Here is a 15,198-nt window from a genome sequence, read left to right as displayed (position 1 = left end):
CCCCTCAACCTCCTTTGCTTCCTGAAGAGTGGTGACCAGAGCTTTATAAAGATTCGTAGAATAGAATTAGAACCATAGAATTCCTACAGTGCAGAAGGAGGCCATTCGGCCCATCGAGTCTGCACAGACCCTCCAAAACGGCACCCCACTCAGGACCACTCCTCCACCCTATCCCCGTAACCCGATCTAACGTTTGGACACTCAGGGGAAATCTTTTAGAATGGCCAATCCGCCTAACCTGGACGTCTTTGGACTGTGGGAGAAAACCGGAACACCCGGAACCCGGAAGGAACCCACTTAGACACGTGGAGGAAGTGCAAACTCCACACAGTCACCCAAGGCCGGAATCGAACCCCCTCCCTTAGATCTCCAGTCAGCCTCTCTTCGAATGAAAAGAGCCCCAGTTTCTCTAATCTCTCCTGGTAACTAAAGCCTCTCTTCCCTGGGATCATCTCAGTGAATCTCTTCTACACCTCTCCATGGCCTTGACATTCTTCCTGGTGTAAGATCCCCAAAACCTGATCTAATATTCCAACTGCAGCCTCACCAATGATTTGTACAGATTTACATGACCTCTGTCCGTTTTGTACTCCACACCCAGAATTATAAAACTTTGGATCCATTGTGAATTTTAAACACTTTATCAACTTGTCCTGCCACACTTGAAAGTTTGTGTATCTGAAACTCCTTTTAGGGTTTTGGAGACATTAACATAACATAGCTGAAATACATTGACATCCAAAGTCTGATATAATGTGTGTTATGGGACAGAGAAGTTTAATCTGAATTAGAAACTCAAGCAGGCTCTTCACTGCAGACAGGTCACCGTGGAAACGCTGATCAGACATTCCATTCCACAGAATCGACTCATTGGAAACTCGAATCGGATCGGGGGGGGGCGGCCAGCGGGCGGGGGGGGGGGGGGGGGGGGGGGGGCCCGAGGACAGAGTTGTCTGTTATTAACCTCACCATAAACTGAAACCAGAGTGAATAATGGAACAGATTAAATTCTAATGTGTGATGTTTATAGCTACAGTAATGGAATTATCAGAAATAATAGAATTAACAGGCAGGGTAGTTTAGGGAGAATGAGGAAATAACTAAAGAAACGTAACTGCTGGGAACCAGAGAATGTGTCCTTGTAAATCACAGATTAGAGAAATTCCTGCTGTCTTTTCCTCACTTGCTGCATGAACTGTGTTCCGTACTGGGCCCCAAACCTCAGGAAAGATACATTGCACTTGGTAACAGTCCAGTACAGATTGACCATGAAGAAGTGAGGCTGGTGAACTGAGTGAATCCCTTCCCACACACGGAGAACATTAACGGTCACTCCTCAGTGTGAACAGGTCGATGAATCTCCAGGTCTGATTAAATCCATTCCACAATCCCCAGATTTCCAAGATTTCTCCCCAGTGTGACTACGTATTGTTCGAAAGGTCAGATAATCGGCTAAAATATCATCTACATTCAGACCACGTGAACTGTTTCTCCACACATTGAATAGGGCTCTTTGCTTCCATGGTTAAAGGCTGATGATGTTCATGGCCAAGGAGGGATTTGACAACATGAATGCAAATTTTATAATGGAGGCATTGCTCAGTCAGAGCCAGTGTAGGTCAGTGAGCACAGGGGTGATGGTGAACAGGACTTGGTGTGAGAAAACACACAGTCAGCAGAGTTTTGGATGATCTCCCATTTCCGTGTGGGGTGAATGAGAGAGGCTGGACAGGAATGTGTTGGAATCAAGTCTAAAGGTAACAGGGGCATGGATGAGGTTTCAGCAGCAGCTGGTGTGGGAGTGGACAGGTGACATTATGGAGACTGAAATATCTGGTATTAGTGATGGTGTGGATATGGGGTCAGAAACTCATCTTGGGGTCAAATCTGACACGGAGATTGTGCAGAGTGTGGTTCAGCCTCAGACAGTTCCCAGGGAGAGGGATGGACTCGGGAGTTCGGGAACGGAATTTCTAATGGTGACTGAAGGCAATGGCTTTGGTCTTCCCAATTTTTAATTGGAGGAAATTTCTGCTCATCCAGTACCGGATGTGGGATAAGCAGTTTGATCATTCAGTAACAGTGGAGGAATGGAGAGGGGTGAGGTAGAGCTGGGTGTTGTCAGTGTACATGTGAAAACTAACACGGTGCTTTTGGATGATGTCACCTCGTGGCAGCATTTAAACGGTCTCGCGTCAGTGTGAACTCTTTGATGGGACATCTAATCCCGAGAACATTTAAAGCACTTCCTGCATTTAAAAGGTCTCTCATCATTGTGAATCTGCTGGTGTGTCAGCAGTTGGGATGAATGAGTAACCACCAGGGCCCATCTCCATGACAACGTGGCATGCTTTGCTGGGTTCCAAACAGAAATGGCAACTAAATATCTTCAAGCTTCCAAACACCCTTTCACTCTGTGATCCTTGTGCAATTTGAAGCCAGGTATTAGCAACAAGGCTCAAAGAGCATCAGCCCACTGGAGGCAAAGTGGTGAGACCGGTCAGTCCAGCAGAAAGAAACCCTCTGACCATCCCCACTGACCACCTGTCAGAATGAACAAAATGCAGTCCTGGGTGTAGAGCAGAAACAATAACAGCAGAATCTAACCCCTGTAATCGATTGTGAAATTGTTGGTGTCACAACAGGTGTGGTGAAACATGCAATCCCGTCTCACATTGAGAAGTGGACGGCCTCTCCCCAGTGTGAACTCGCTGGTGTCTCCGCAGGTTGGATACGGCAGTAAATCCTTTCCCACATTGAGAGCAGGTAAACGGCCTCTCCCCAGTGTGAACTCGCTGATGTCTCTGCAGGTTGAATACTCGAGTAAATCCTTTCCCACACTGAGAGCAGGTGAACGGCCTCTGCCCAGTGTGAACTCGCTGGTGCCTCCGCAGGTTGGATATGTCAGTAAATCCTTTCCCACATTGAGAGCAGGTGAACGGCCTCTCTCCAGTGTGAACTCGCTGGTGTGACTGCAGGTTGAATACTCGAGTAAATCCTTTCCCACACTGAGAGCAGGTGAAGAGCCTCTGCCCAGTGTGAACTCGCTGGTGCCTCCGCAGGTTGGATACGTCAGTAAATCCTTTCCCACATTGAGAGCAGGTGAACGGCCTCTCTCCAGTGTGAACTCGCTGGTGTCTCCGCAGGTCAGACAATGGAGTAAATCCCATCCCACATTGGGAGCAGTTGAATGACCTCACCCCAGTGTGAACTTGCTGATGTGTCTGCAGGGTGGATAACCAAGTAAATTCCTTCCCACACTGAGAGCAGGTGAACGGCCTCTGCCCAGTGTGAACTCGCTGGTGCTTCCGCAGGTTGGATACGTGAGTAAATCCCTTCCCACATTGAGAGCAGGTGAATGGCCTCTCTCCAGTGTGAACTCGCTGATGTGTCTGCAGGGTGGATAACCGAGTAAATCCCTTCCCACACTTGGAGCAGGTGAATGGCCTCTCCCCAGTGTGAACTCGCTGGTGAGCCTGCAGGCTGGAGAACTGAGTAAATCCCTTCCCACATTTTGAGCAGGTGAACGGCCTCTCCCCAGTGTGACTGCGTTGATGAATCTCCAGCTGAGATGGGGCTCTGAATCCCTTCCCACAGTCCCCACATTTCCACGGTTTCTCCATGTTTTGGGTCTCCTCACATCTCTCCAGGTTGGATGATCAGTTGAAGCCTTGTCCACAACACGGGTATGGTCTCTCCCCACTCTGAATGTTGTGATGTTTTTCAGGCTGTGTAACTGGTTAAAGCTCTTTCCACAGTCAGTTCACCGGAACTCTCTCACTCGGGTGTGTGTTGTGTGGGTCTCGGTGCTTTTTCAGTCACACTGACGGTTGAAATATTTTGCTGACAGTTCGGGGAAACATTTTTCCTTCTGGATTGAAAGGCCGATGATATTCAGGATCCAAGGAAGGGAGTGACTGTCAGATCGAGACGTGATGATTGAGATTTCTGTCTGTAATTCCTTCTCATCTAATATCCTGTAAAAACAATTTACAAAATTCATCACTGTCAGTACAGGATAGAAACTCAGAACAGACAATTCTAGTTTCTATGAAATATTATTTCCTCTATTGTTCTCCAAAAGCTGTAAATCTCCATTCCACACACTCTCCCCTCCATTCTTACTCTGCTGTATCTAATATTCACCCTCCTAATTCTCCTGAAGGTGCTGGTTCAGGCTGACTGACACATCCCAGCTTACAGCTTCCTGTCCAGGGGATCATAACAAATATGAGCTGCAGTCGGCCATTCGGCCCATCGAACCTGAACCATTCAATGGGATCATTGGTCAATCTACCTCAGCACCGTTTTCCCACACTATCCCCCATATCCCCCGACGTCTTCAATATCTAGAAACCTATCAATCTGTATCTTGAAAATACTTGATGACTGAAGCTCCAGAATCCTCTGGGGTAGAGAATTCCAAAGCTTCACCACATCCTCGAATAAAGAAATCCCTCCTCATCTCAGCTTTCTCTCCATTTTCCTGCCAGTTCCCCATAACCCTGCGGGGGGGGGGGGGGGGGGGGGGGGAGAGGGGGGGCATGTGACACTGGCATGGGAGTAGCTGATTTTCTGCAGGTTCTGGTGCCACTCACCTATAATCTGTCACTTATCCTGATCGCCCGGCACTCATCTACCTAATCCTGAATTCATATTTGTTATGTCCTGGAAGACTTCAGGGTTCGGTCTGGTAGGATTATGCCAGAAAAGTGAAGAAATGCACCAATAAAACAGCGCAGGTGGATTCAGCGGAAATGGAGCCCCCTTTTTCAACATGGCGGCCTGACACTCGGGAGGTCTCTCGACCCCGAGCTCTCCGGAGCTCTCTGGGAGGCGGCGAAAATGATGACTGCTGATATTATCCGTGTTATTGACCAGAGGTGGAGTGTGCTGACTCAATATCTGTGAGCTCATGAGGCCCAGCTGCAAAACACCATGAAGAGGCTCGATGATCCGGAGGAGAGAATCCTGAACGTTCAGCAAGATGCCTCCTCAACGGGGGCAAGAATTCAATCCTTTGAAAACCAGCCGAGTGGCTGGCGGAGGTCCTGGAGGACTTGGAGAACTGAGGGTCGGAGAAAGAACATCCGAGTCGTCGGCCTGTCAGAAGGTGTGGAGGGTAAGGCTCCCGTCAATTCTTCGAGGACCAGAAGCCATGTTTTCTCAAGCTGGATGTGAAGCCTGGGTTTTTCAAATTAGAAAGGGTGCATCGGTCTTTGAGGCTGAGGGATAGTTTTCATCCCAGGCCTGTAATCATTCACTTCCACAACTGGAAAGATCGCCAGAAGGTCCTGGAGACTGGCACGGTGAGGTGGCGTCTGGCTCCAGGAGGGAGGGTGGATTCAGGACTTTCGGCAGCAACACAAACAAAGCATTCATGCTTCGATGAAGTTCAAAGGCAGCTCAATCCTGTGGGGAGTGAATTACGTCAGGCTTTATCGTGAGACCCGAAAAATGGTATCCAACAACTCCGTCAAGTCTTTCAGTAATCCAACTATTGCCTTGGCCTTCATTAAATCCATGAAGGGCAAGGATCTGGAGGGATGGTTTGCATAGAACATAGAACATAGAACAATACAGCGCAGTACAGGCCCTTCGGCCCACGATGTTGCACCGAAACAAAAGCCATCTAACCTACACTATGCCATTATCATCCATATGTTTATCCAATAAACTTTTAAATGCCCTCAATGTTGGCGAGTTCACTACTGTAGCAGGTAGGGCATTCCACGGCCTCACTACTCTTTGCATAAAGAACCTACCTCTGACCTCTGTCCTATATCTATTACCCCTCAGTTTAAAGCTATGTCCCCTCGTGACAGCCATATCCATAGAAGGCTCTCACTGTCCACCCTATCCAACCCCCTGATCATTTTGTATGCCTCTATGAAGTCTCCTCTTAACCCTCTTCTCTCCAACGAAAACAACCTCAAGTCCATCAGCCTTTCCTCATAAGATTTTCCCTCCATACCAGGCAACATCCTGGTAAACCTCCTCTGCACCCGCTCCAAAGCCTCCACGTCCTTCCTATAATGCGGTGACCAGAACTGTACGCAATACTCCAAATGCGGCCGTACCAGAGTTCTGTACAGCTGCAACATGACCTCCCGACTCCGGAACTCAATCCCTCTACCAATTTCCTTCGATATCCACGGTTGATTTTCCCTCTTTTTACCGTCCTTCCTTTTTGTTGGTATAAACCTTTGCTGAGCACTGTGAAAAATCACTTGGAAGGTTCTCCACTGTTCCTCAACTATTTCACCATAAAGTCTTTGCTCCCAGTCTACCTTAGCTAGTTCTTCTCTCATCCCATTGTAATCTCCTTTGTTTAAGCACAAAACACTAGTGCTTGATTTTACCTTCTCAACCTCCACCTGTATTTTAAATTCCACCATATTGTGATCGCTCCTTCCGAGAGGATCCCTAACTATGAGATCCTGAATCAATCCTGTCTCATTACACAGGACCAGATCTAGGACCGCTTGTTCCCTCGTAGGTTCCATTACATACTGTTCTAGGAAACTATCGCGGATACATTCTATATCTCGGACTAACTCAGGTTCTAATCCGGACTCTTTCCCTGTCATGGTATTCTTTTTTAAAAATTTAGTGTACCCAATTCATTTTTATTCCAAGGAGCAATTTAGTGTGGCCAATCCACCTAGCCTGTTTTTCACCCACTCCCAGGCCGAAGCTGATGTTTGTAGCCTGGAGGTATCTCTGAATTACGTAGACATTCAGCGTGAGAGGCTGCAGCCTCTGTATAGCGACCTGAAGGGGGTTATACAGCGTTTGATTACATTTCGTGGTCCTTTCCAGTCATTTATCAGGATGTTTGTGTGATATTTCCTTGCCCTCAAGTGTGATTTTTCTTTATTTAAAATACATTTCAGCAGCAGGCTTACTGGTGATTTTTAAAGGAAAGGTTATTTATTATCACACTATTTCCCTGGATGTTTGAACATCTCAGTCTCTCGTCTCTTTCACACTCACTGACACATACACAGAAATTAGTTACAGATCAACTAATTAGTGGGCAGCACGGTAGCATTGCGGATAGCACAATTGCTTCACAGCTCCAGGGTCCCAGGTTCGATTCTGGCTTGGGTCACTGTCTGTGCGGAGTCTGCACATCCTCCCTGTGTGTGCGTGGGTTTCCTCCGGGTGCTCCCACAGTCCAAAGATGTGCGGGTTAGGTGGATTGGTCATGATAAATTGCCCTTAGTGTCCAAAATTGCCCTTAGTGTTGGGTGGGGTTACTGGGTTATGGGGATAGGGTGGAGGGGCTGAACATGGGTAGGGTGCTCTTTCCAAGAGCTGGTGCAGACTCAATGGGCCGAATGGCCTCCTTCTGCACTGTAAATTCTATGATAATCAAGTTGAAGCTGTAATGATGAAAATGGAATGTAGGCTGCAATCTTTATATCGCTGCAGGCCTGTTGTCTTCTTGTTGAGCAGGTCCTTTAGTTGGAGTGAAGCGCTTTTAGAAATAAATAATTATCATGAGGCTCTGAAGCTTCTTGTCGGTGAATAGCCAGGACGTTGGTTCTCAGGTGGAAGGACCTGGAAGCTGGAATAAGTTCAGTCTTGTGGCTGAACTGGCAGACATTCAGCTCAGCTGTTTCAGCTGTTTCCTGCTGCGTCAGATGCTTCTCACACACACTTTTGCTTTGTTCAGGGTTTATTGTAATGCATCCCTGACGATTAACTGCAGGGTTACAACTCTGAGACCCAGAACACCCCGATACAATCGCAGTTTACGATGCTCACTCACTCACTCTGTCCCAATTCGAGCTCATTCTCCTGTCCAACAGTCCAACATCCAACAGTCCAGAGATTTCATTTTCCTCAAATGGTGGTTCATCCTGACACAATGAGACATTTAAACTTTACAGGTGGCTGCAAAGTTTCCTTATTCAGGTCCGTGTTAAACTAAATATTGGTCACAGAATCGGATATTGCCCACAGTTTAATGTCCATAATAACCTGTTAAGTTGCAGCCATCTTGACAGAGTTTGTGGATCTTACAGTCTATAATATCTAGTATCCTTGTGCCGAATGTGACATCTTGAATCTACTCTTGGGTCTGGTTAAAACAGTGCATTGTAGCTGGGTGGGATGGGCGGCATGGTAGCAAAGTGGATAGCACTGTTGCTTCACAGCTCCAGGGTCCCAGGTTCTATTCCCAGCTTGGGTCACTGTCTGTGTGGAGTCTGCACATTCTCCCTGTGGGTTTTCTCCGGGTGCTCCGGTTTCCTCCCACAAGTCCCGAAAGACGTGGTGTTAGGTGAATTGGACATTCTGAATTCTCCCTCTGTGTACCCAAACAGGCGCCGGAATGTGCCGACTTGGCCCTTTTCACAGTAACTGGCGGTGTTAATGGGTGGGTGGGGGGGTTACTCTGGCTGCCGACTTCTATTCCGTGGTCTTGTCTGTTCCCAGTGGCCCTGCAGAGGGAGCATGCGGTACCCGCCGGAATGCTTGACACCTTCCACAACCAGTGTATACCTCAGCGGACAGAGTGTTTCAGAGACACTGGGAACAATATTCTGGTTCAGTTAGGAAGGTTCCCGGCACTTTTGTTGCGATTTCTAGTTGATTTTAGTCTTTTATTTTGACTGGACCACATGCTTGGGGAAAGCAAGAGAGGAAAGAAGGTTTGATGGAAACTAGAATGATCTGTTGTGAACTTCTACCCTATTCTTACAGTGATCATTTTTGTAAACTTCTTTTTCGGGCATTAGGACGGGAGGATTGGCAGCTGGGCAACTCATACCAAATATAACATCGAGATCTGACAAGTCACTCAATTCATTAGGATCTAAATATCACAAACTGTCAATGTGCTTGTCTGTTCTGACTGTGGGAAGTGATTTCAAACATCAGTGTGACTGGAAAAGCCCCGAGACACACACACACCCGAGTGAGAGTGATCCAGTGAACTGTCTGTGGAACCATTTACACAGCCTGAAAAATCATCTTGTTTCCTCTTGTGGGAGAGTCTAGGACAAGAGGGCATAATCTCAGAGTAAGGGATTTCAAATTTAGGACAGAGATTAGGAGACATTTCTTCTCTCAGAGGGTAGAGAATCTGTAGAATTATTTAGCTGGGCAATCCTTCTTTATCTGGGAATCAAACCGTTGTCTAATTGTCCCGGCAGTTACCAGGCTCCTGTGAGCTCCTCCAGCTGTTATTTTAACGCAGACTTCAACAATCTATTTTAAGTAGGTTTCTGTTCAATTAATTCATTGTGACTGTCACATAACCACATTTTCACTCTGGAAACTTAAACCAGCTGCTTTACATTCAATCAGGAACATCCCAGTTTTACACCAATCTCTGATTTGACAGCACGTTTCCAGCATTCACCATTGTTCTTCTTGACTCTGAACACAGTTGTAAAGGAGCTTCTGTTCCGTGCCTAGGAGCTCTGAACCATGAAGAGAGCGGCTGGGACACATTTCTCTCACACCTCAGGATTAACCCACACCGGGACTTTGCTGTCAGTGAAGAGAGGTGTCTTTTATCCCTCTCAGTGTGACCCTGAAGGACTGTGTCCAGGCTGAAGTTCTGTTCCTGCCATGTGATCCTCCTCCAGATTGTCCTTTCTGAGCTCCAGCCAGGTGCTGTTAAACACTCAGGTGGGAAAGACAAAAATCTGCAATATTTCAAACCAAGCTTATTTATTTCACATTTATTCAGAATATTAAATCTCATCAGCAGATTAAGACTGTCAAGAGTGAACCTGATTCAGTCCTGGACATAATTAGCAGCATCAATCAGAGTAGAATCCAAACCTTGTAGTCGCTTGTGTGTTAGCAGGTGGGATGACTGAGTAAATCCCTTTCCACAGACATTACAGGTGAACGGCCTCTCCACAGTGTGAACTCGATGATGTTTCAGAAGATAAGATAAATGAGAAAATTCCTTCCCACGTATGGAGCACATAAACGGCCTCTCCCCAGTTTGAACTCTGGCATGTCAGCAGGTTGGATGACTGACTGAATCCCTACCCACACACAGAGCAGGTGAACGACCTCTCCCCAGTATGAACTTGCTGGTGATTCAATAGGTTGTATGAACGAGTGAATCCCTTCCCACACACTGAGCAAGTGAACAGCCTCTCCTCACTGTGAATATGCTGGTGTGTCAGAAGGTTGTATGAACGTGTGAATCCCTTCCCACATTCAGAACAGGTGATCAGTCTATCCCCTGTATGAAGTTGCTGGTGTATCAGAAGTTTGGATGAATTAATGAATCCTTTCCCACAGTCAGAGCAGGTGAATGGCCTCTCCCAGTGTGAATTCTCTGGTAGTTCAGTAGGGCACTTGGACGGCTGAATCCATTCCCTCAGAGCAGGTGAACGGTCAGTCCCCAGTGTGAGCATATTGGTGTGTTAGTAAATCCTTTTTGTTTGTAAAGCTCTTCTCAGTCAGGACAGTTAAAAAGTTTGTGATCAGAGTGAACACGTTGATGTGTCTGCAGGTGGGATGACTGAATGAATCCTTTCCCACACAGGGAGCAGGAGAATGGTCTCTTCCCCAGTGTGAATACGTTGATGTGTCAGCAGATCCTTTTTACATTTAAAACTCTTCTCACAGTCAGGACATGTAAACGGTCTTTTATCAGTGTGAACAAGTTGGTGAGTCACAATGTGGGATGACCGAGTGAATCCCTTCCCACACACAGGGCAGGTGAATGGCCTCTCCTCAGTGTGAACTCGCTGGTGTGTAAGAAGGTTGTATGAATGGGTGAATCCCTTCCCACAAATGGAGCAGGTGAACGGTCTCTCCCCAGTGTGACTGTGACGATGAACCTCCAATTGTGATGGGTAACTGAATCCTTTTCGACAATCCGTACATTTCCACAGTTTCTCCATGGTGAGGGTGTCCGCATGTTTCTCCCGGTTGAAGCTTTGTCCACACACAAACAGCCATTTAATTTCTCCCTGCAGTGAATGACGTGAGCCTGTGTAACTGGGTAAAGCTCTCTCCACAGTCAGTTCACTGGAACACTCTCACTCAGGGAACATAGAACATTACAGCGCAGTACAGGCCCTTCGGCCCTCGATGTTGCGCCTCCATGTGCAACCACTCTAAAGCCCATCTACACTATTCCCTTATCGTCCATATGTTTATCCAATGACCATTTGACTGTCCTTCGTGTTGGCGAGTCCACTACTGTTGCAGGTAGGGCATTCCACGCCCTTACTACTCTCTGAGTAAAGATCCTACCTCTGACATCTGTCCGACATCTATCTCCCCTCAATTTAAAGGTATGTCCCATCATGCTAGACATCACCGTCCGAGGAAAAAGGCTCTCACTGTCCACCCTATCCAATCCTCTGATCATCTTGTATGCCTCAATTAAGTCACCTCTTAACCTTCTTCTCTTTAACGAAAACAGCCTCAAGGCCCTCAGCCTTTCCTCGTAAGATCTTCCCTCCATACCAGGCAACTTTCTGGTAGATCTCCTCTGCACCCTTTCCAATGCTTCCACATCCTTCCTATAATGCGGCAACCAGAATTGCACGCAATACTCCAAATGTGGCCGCACCAGAGTTTTGTACAGCTGCAACATGACGCCATGGCTCCGAAACTCAATCCCTCTACCAATAAAAGCTAACACACCACACGCCTTCTTAACAACCCTCTCAACCTGGGTGGCAACTTTCAGGGATCTATGTACATGGACACCGAGATGTCTCTGCTCATCCACACTGCCAAGAATCTTACCATTAGCCCAGTACTCCGTCTTCCTGTTATTCCTTCCAAAATGAATCACCTCACACTTTTCTGCATTAAACTCCATTTTCCACCTCTCAGCCCAGCGCTGCAGCTTATCTATGTCCCTCTGTAACTTGTAACATCCTTCCGCACTGTCCACAACTCCACCAACTTTAGTGTCATCTGCAAATTTACTCACCCATCCTTCTACGCCCTCCTCCAGGTCATTTATAAAAATGACAAACAGCAGTGGCCCCAAAAACAGATCCTTGTGGTACACCACTAGTAACTGGACTCCAGTCTGAACATTTCCCATCAACCACCACCCTTTGTCTTCTTCCAGCTAGCCAATTTCTGATCCAAACTGCTAAATCACCCTGAATCCCATGCCTCCGTATTTACTGCAGTAGCCTACAGTGGGGAACCTTATCAAACACTTTACTGAAATCCATATACACCACATCAACTGCTTTACCCTCATCCACTTGTTTGGTCACCTTCTCAAAGAACTCAATAAGGTTTGTGAGGCACGACCTACCCTTCACAAAACCGTGTTGACTATCTCTAATCAAATTATTCCTTTCCAGGTGATTATACATCCTATCTCTTATAAACCTTTCCAAGATTTTGCCCACAACAGAAGTAAGGCTCACTGGTCTATAGTTACCGGGGTTGTCTCTACTCCCCTTCTTGAACAAGGGGACAACATTTGCTATCCTCCAGTCTTCTGGCACTATTCCTGTAGACAAAGATGACTTAAAGATCAAAGCCAAAGGCTCAGCAATCTCCTCCCTAGCTTCCCAGAGAATCCTAGGATAAATCCCATCCGGCCCAGGGGACTTATCTATTTTCACACTTTCCAGAATTGCTAACACCTCCTCCTTATGAACCTCAAGCCCTTCTAGTCTAGTAGCCTGAATCTCAGTATTCTCCTATATCTCGGTGCTTTTGCAGTCGCACCGCTGAAACTGAACAGACAAATATTTCTCCTTCCAAATTCAAAGACTGATGATATTCAGCTCCTGATGAATCGAGTGACTGTCAGATTTCGATGTGATGTTTGGTTTGAGTTTTCTGTCGGCCAATCCTTCACTTCCAATATCCTGTAAAAGGAGTTTACAAAAGCCATCACTGTCAGTCCAGGATAGAAATTCTGAACAGACAATTCTAGTTTCTCTGGACTATTTTTTCCTCTCTTGTTCCCCCAAAGCTGTCAATCCCAGTCCCACACACTCTCCCTCCTCCCTGGGCTGAAATGCAAACCCATCTCACCGTCTGCACCATTTCTTTCCTCCACTCCCAGTTTTCTCGCTCCCTCTCCTCTGCCTGGTTTCAGTTCTCCAGCTCCTGCCTGCGGCGACTCTCATTCAGCCTGTGGGAGCCGCACTCACTCTCACTGCAGCTGCGCTCTGCCCGGAGCAGCACCCCGCATGCTCCGCACAGAGAGGCTACTTCCGGGGGCGGGACATTCTGACGCCTGCGCGTTCTGGCTACTGTGATGGAGATAGGGCTGATGTGGAGATGCCGGCGTTGGACTGGGGTGAGCACAGTACGAAGTCTTACAACACCAGGTTAAAGTCCAACAGGTTTGTTTCGATGTCACTAGCTTTCGGAGCGCTGCTCCTTCCTCAGGTGAATGAAGAGGTCTGTTCCAGAAACACATATATAGACAAATTCAAAGATGCCAAACAATGCTTGGAATGCGAGTACGGAGATAGGGCGTATTCATCGGCCCCCGCATTCCGGGTAGTCTTATCCGCCATTATTCCATTACGTTACTCAGGCTGATAAATTGGTTCAGGCACTTTTGACACAGTTCGGTGTCTGTACGGAATGGGGCGGCCGCATCGGCGCTTTTCTCTCTGATCGGCCCCTGTTAACGGCTGTCATCTGATTCGGGGGCGATATGCCGCAGGGCGCATGCGCGGCCGTCATCTTTCTCAGGTGCAGCAGGGCGCATGCGCTGCCTCCAGGACCCGGAAGAGAAAATCTTGTGAATTTCTCTCCTGGACTGAGAGTGAAATTCCTTTGGAAATTCCTTTAGAAAGAGGAGGATTTACTAACGGGAACTTCAATCCAAACATCACATCATCATCTGGCAGGCTTACTCGATTCATCAGGACCTGAATATCATTGGGACGTAAAATGGTTTGTCTGTTCTGTCCGTGGATAAAGATTTCAGATATTAGAGTGACTGGGAAAATTTAAATGACCATTCCGGGTTAAATTTGAGACTAATTACACCGATCACATTGGGGAAGTTAAATAATTTGCTGTTGTACTCTTATGTGTGCAGGTAAATTTTAAAATTACCACATTAGCATACTTGGCCGCTAAACTTAGCAAACTGCTGATCTTCTTAGTGGTGAGAGTTACTATCACAGATTTTATTAAAGTTTGTTGTTTGTGTTGCATTTCATTCAGCTCATCGTGGCTACAAAGTAAGTATTGAGCCTAATCTCAATTTCCAGATTGTGGTCTGTAGCTTTTTAAGTTACATCAATTGAGATATCTAAATACTTTTTAAATGTTATGAGGGTTTCTGCCATCATTTCAGCAGCATGCCACAGATCTTCACCGCCCTCTAAACCTCCTCGTCCCCCCCTAAATCTCTGCCCCCTTTTATATGTATCCCTCAACCAAAGGGAATAGGACCTTCCTATCCAATCTATTTAGATTCCTCAGAATTTAAAAAAAATGTAAATTTCTATTTTTTTCCAATCAAGGGGCAATTTAATTTGGCCAAGCCACCTACCCACACAGACAATGGGAGAATGTGCAAATCCCTTACAGACTGTGACCCGGGGCCAGGATCGAACCCGGGTCCCCAGCACGCAGGCACACAACCACTGTGCCACCATGATCCCCCAGAATGTTATACCTTTAGAATAATCTTTATTATTGTCACAAGTAGGGTTACATTAACACTGTAATGAAGTTACTGTGAAAATCCCCTGGTAGTAACACTCTGGCATCTATTCGGGTATGCAAAGTGAGAATTCAGAATGTCCAATTCACCTAACAAGCACGTCTTTCGAGACTTGTGGGAGGAAACCCATACAGACACTGGAGAACGTGCAGACTCCGCACAGACAGTGTCCTAAGTGGGAATTGAACCCCGGGACCCTGGTGCTGTGAAGCAACAGTGGTAACCACTGTGCCACCCATAAAACAGTTCAGCTCACTGTTCTCAGATTAAAGAAGCTGAAGCGCCCAACGTGGGTCTTGAACTCACGGCCCTGGGATTAAGACTCCCTTGCTCTGCCGACTGAGCCAGCCAGGCTGCTTTTCATAATTTAATTTTGGTCTCTCCTCAGTCTTTTCTGTTCCAAAGAAAACAGTCCCAGTTTATCCAAACGTTCCTCAGAGCAAACATTGTTAATTTCTGGCTGATGTTGTTAAATCCCCTCTGTACTTTCTCTAGTGCAATCTTCCTGTGTACAGGAAACTAGCTCTGGCCTAACTAGT

General features: G+C 46.8%; 1 protein-coding gene across 8 annotated transcripts in view; it reads right to left on the bottom strand.

The window, feature by feature from the left end:
- Nucleotides 1-1,003: 1,003 nt before the first annotated feature.
- The window catches only part of LOC140418390 (uncharacterized), a 55,752-nt gene continuing 41,557 nt past the window's right edge, over nt 1,004-15,198 (bottom strand). For 6 of the 8 annotated variants that reach the window (XM_072501865.1, XM_072501867.1, XM_072501869.1 and 3 more), the window contains one exon: nt 1,004-3,977. In XM_072501865.1, the coding sequence (XP_072357966.1) occupies nt 2,637-3,623 (987 nt within the window). In that variant the 5' untranslated portion in view covers nt 3,624-3,977 and the 3' untranslated portion in view covers nt 1,004-2,636. Of the gene's footprint in view, nt 3,978-4,598; nt 4,700-7,115; nt 9,663-15,198 lie in introns of those variants that run through there. The other 2 variants (XM_072501870.1, XR_011944990.1) reach the window with 2 other exon arrangements.

The sequence above is a fragment of the Scyliorhinus torazame genome, chromosome 5 (genome assembly GCF_047496885.1).
Source record: "Scyliorhinus torazame isolate Kashiwa2021f chromosome 5, sScyTor2.1, whole genome shotgun sequence".
In the NCBI taxonomy this organism is placed as follows: Eukaryota; Metazoa; Chordata; class Chondrichthyes; order Carcharhiniformes; family Scyliorhinidae; genus Scyliorhinus; species Scyliorhinus torazame.
Note: the sequence above shows the minus strand (reverse complement) of the source record. Positions and strands in the feature narration are given on the sequence as shown.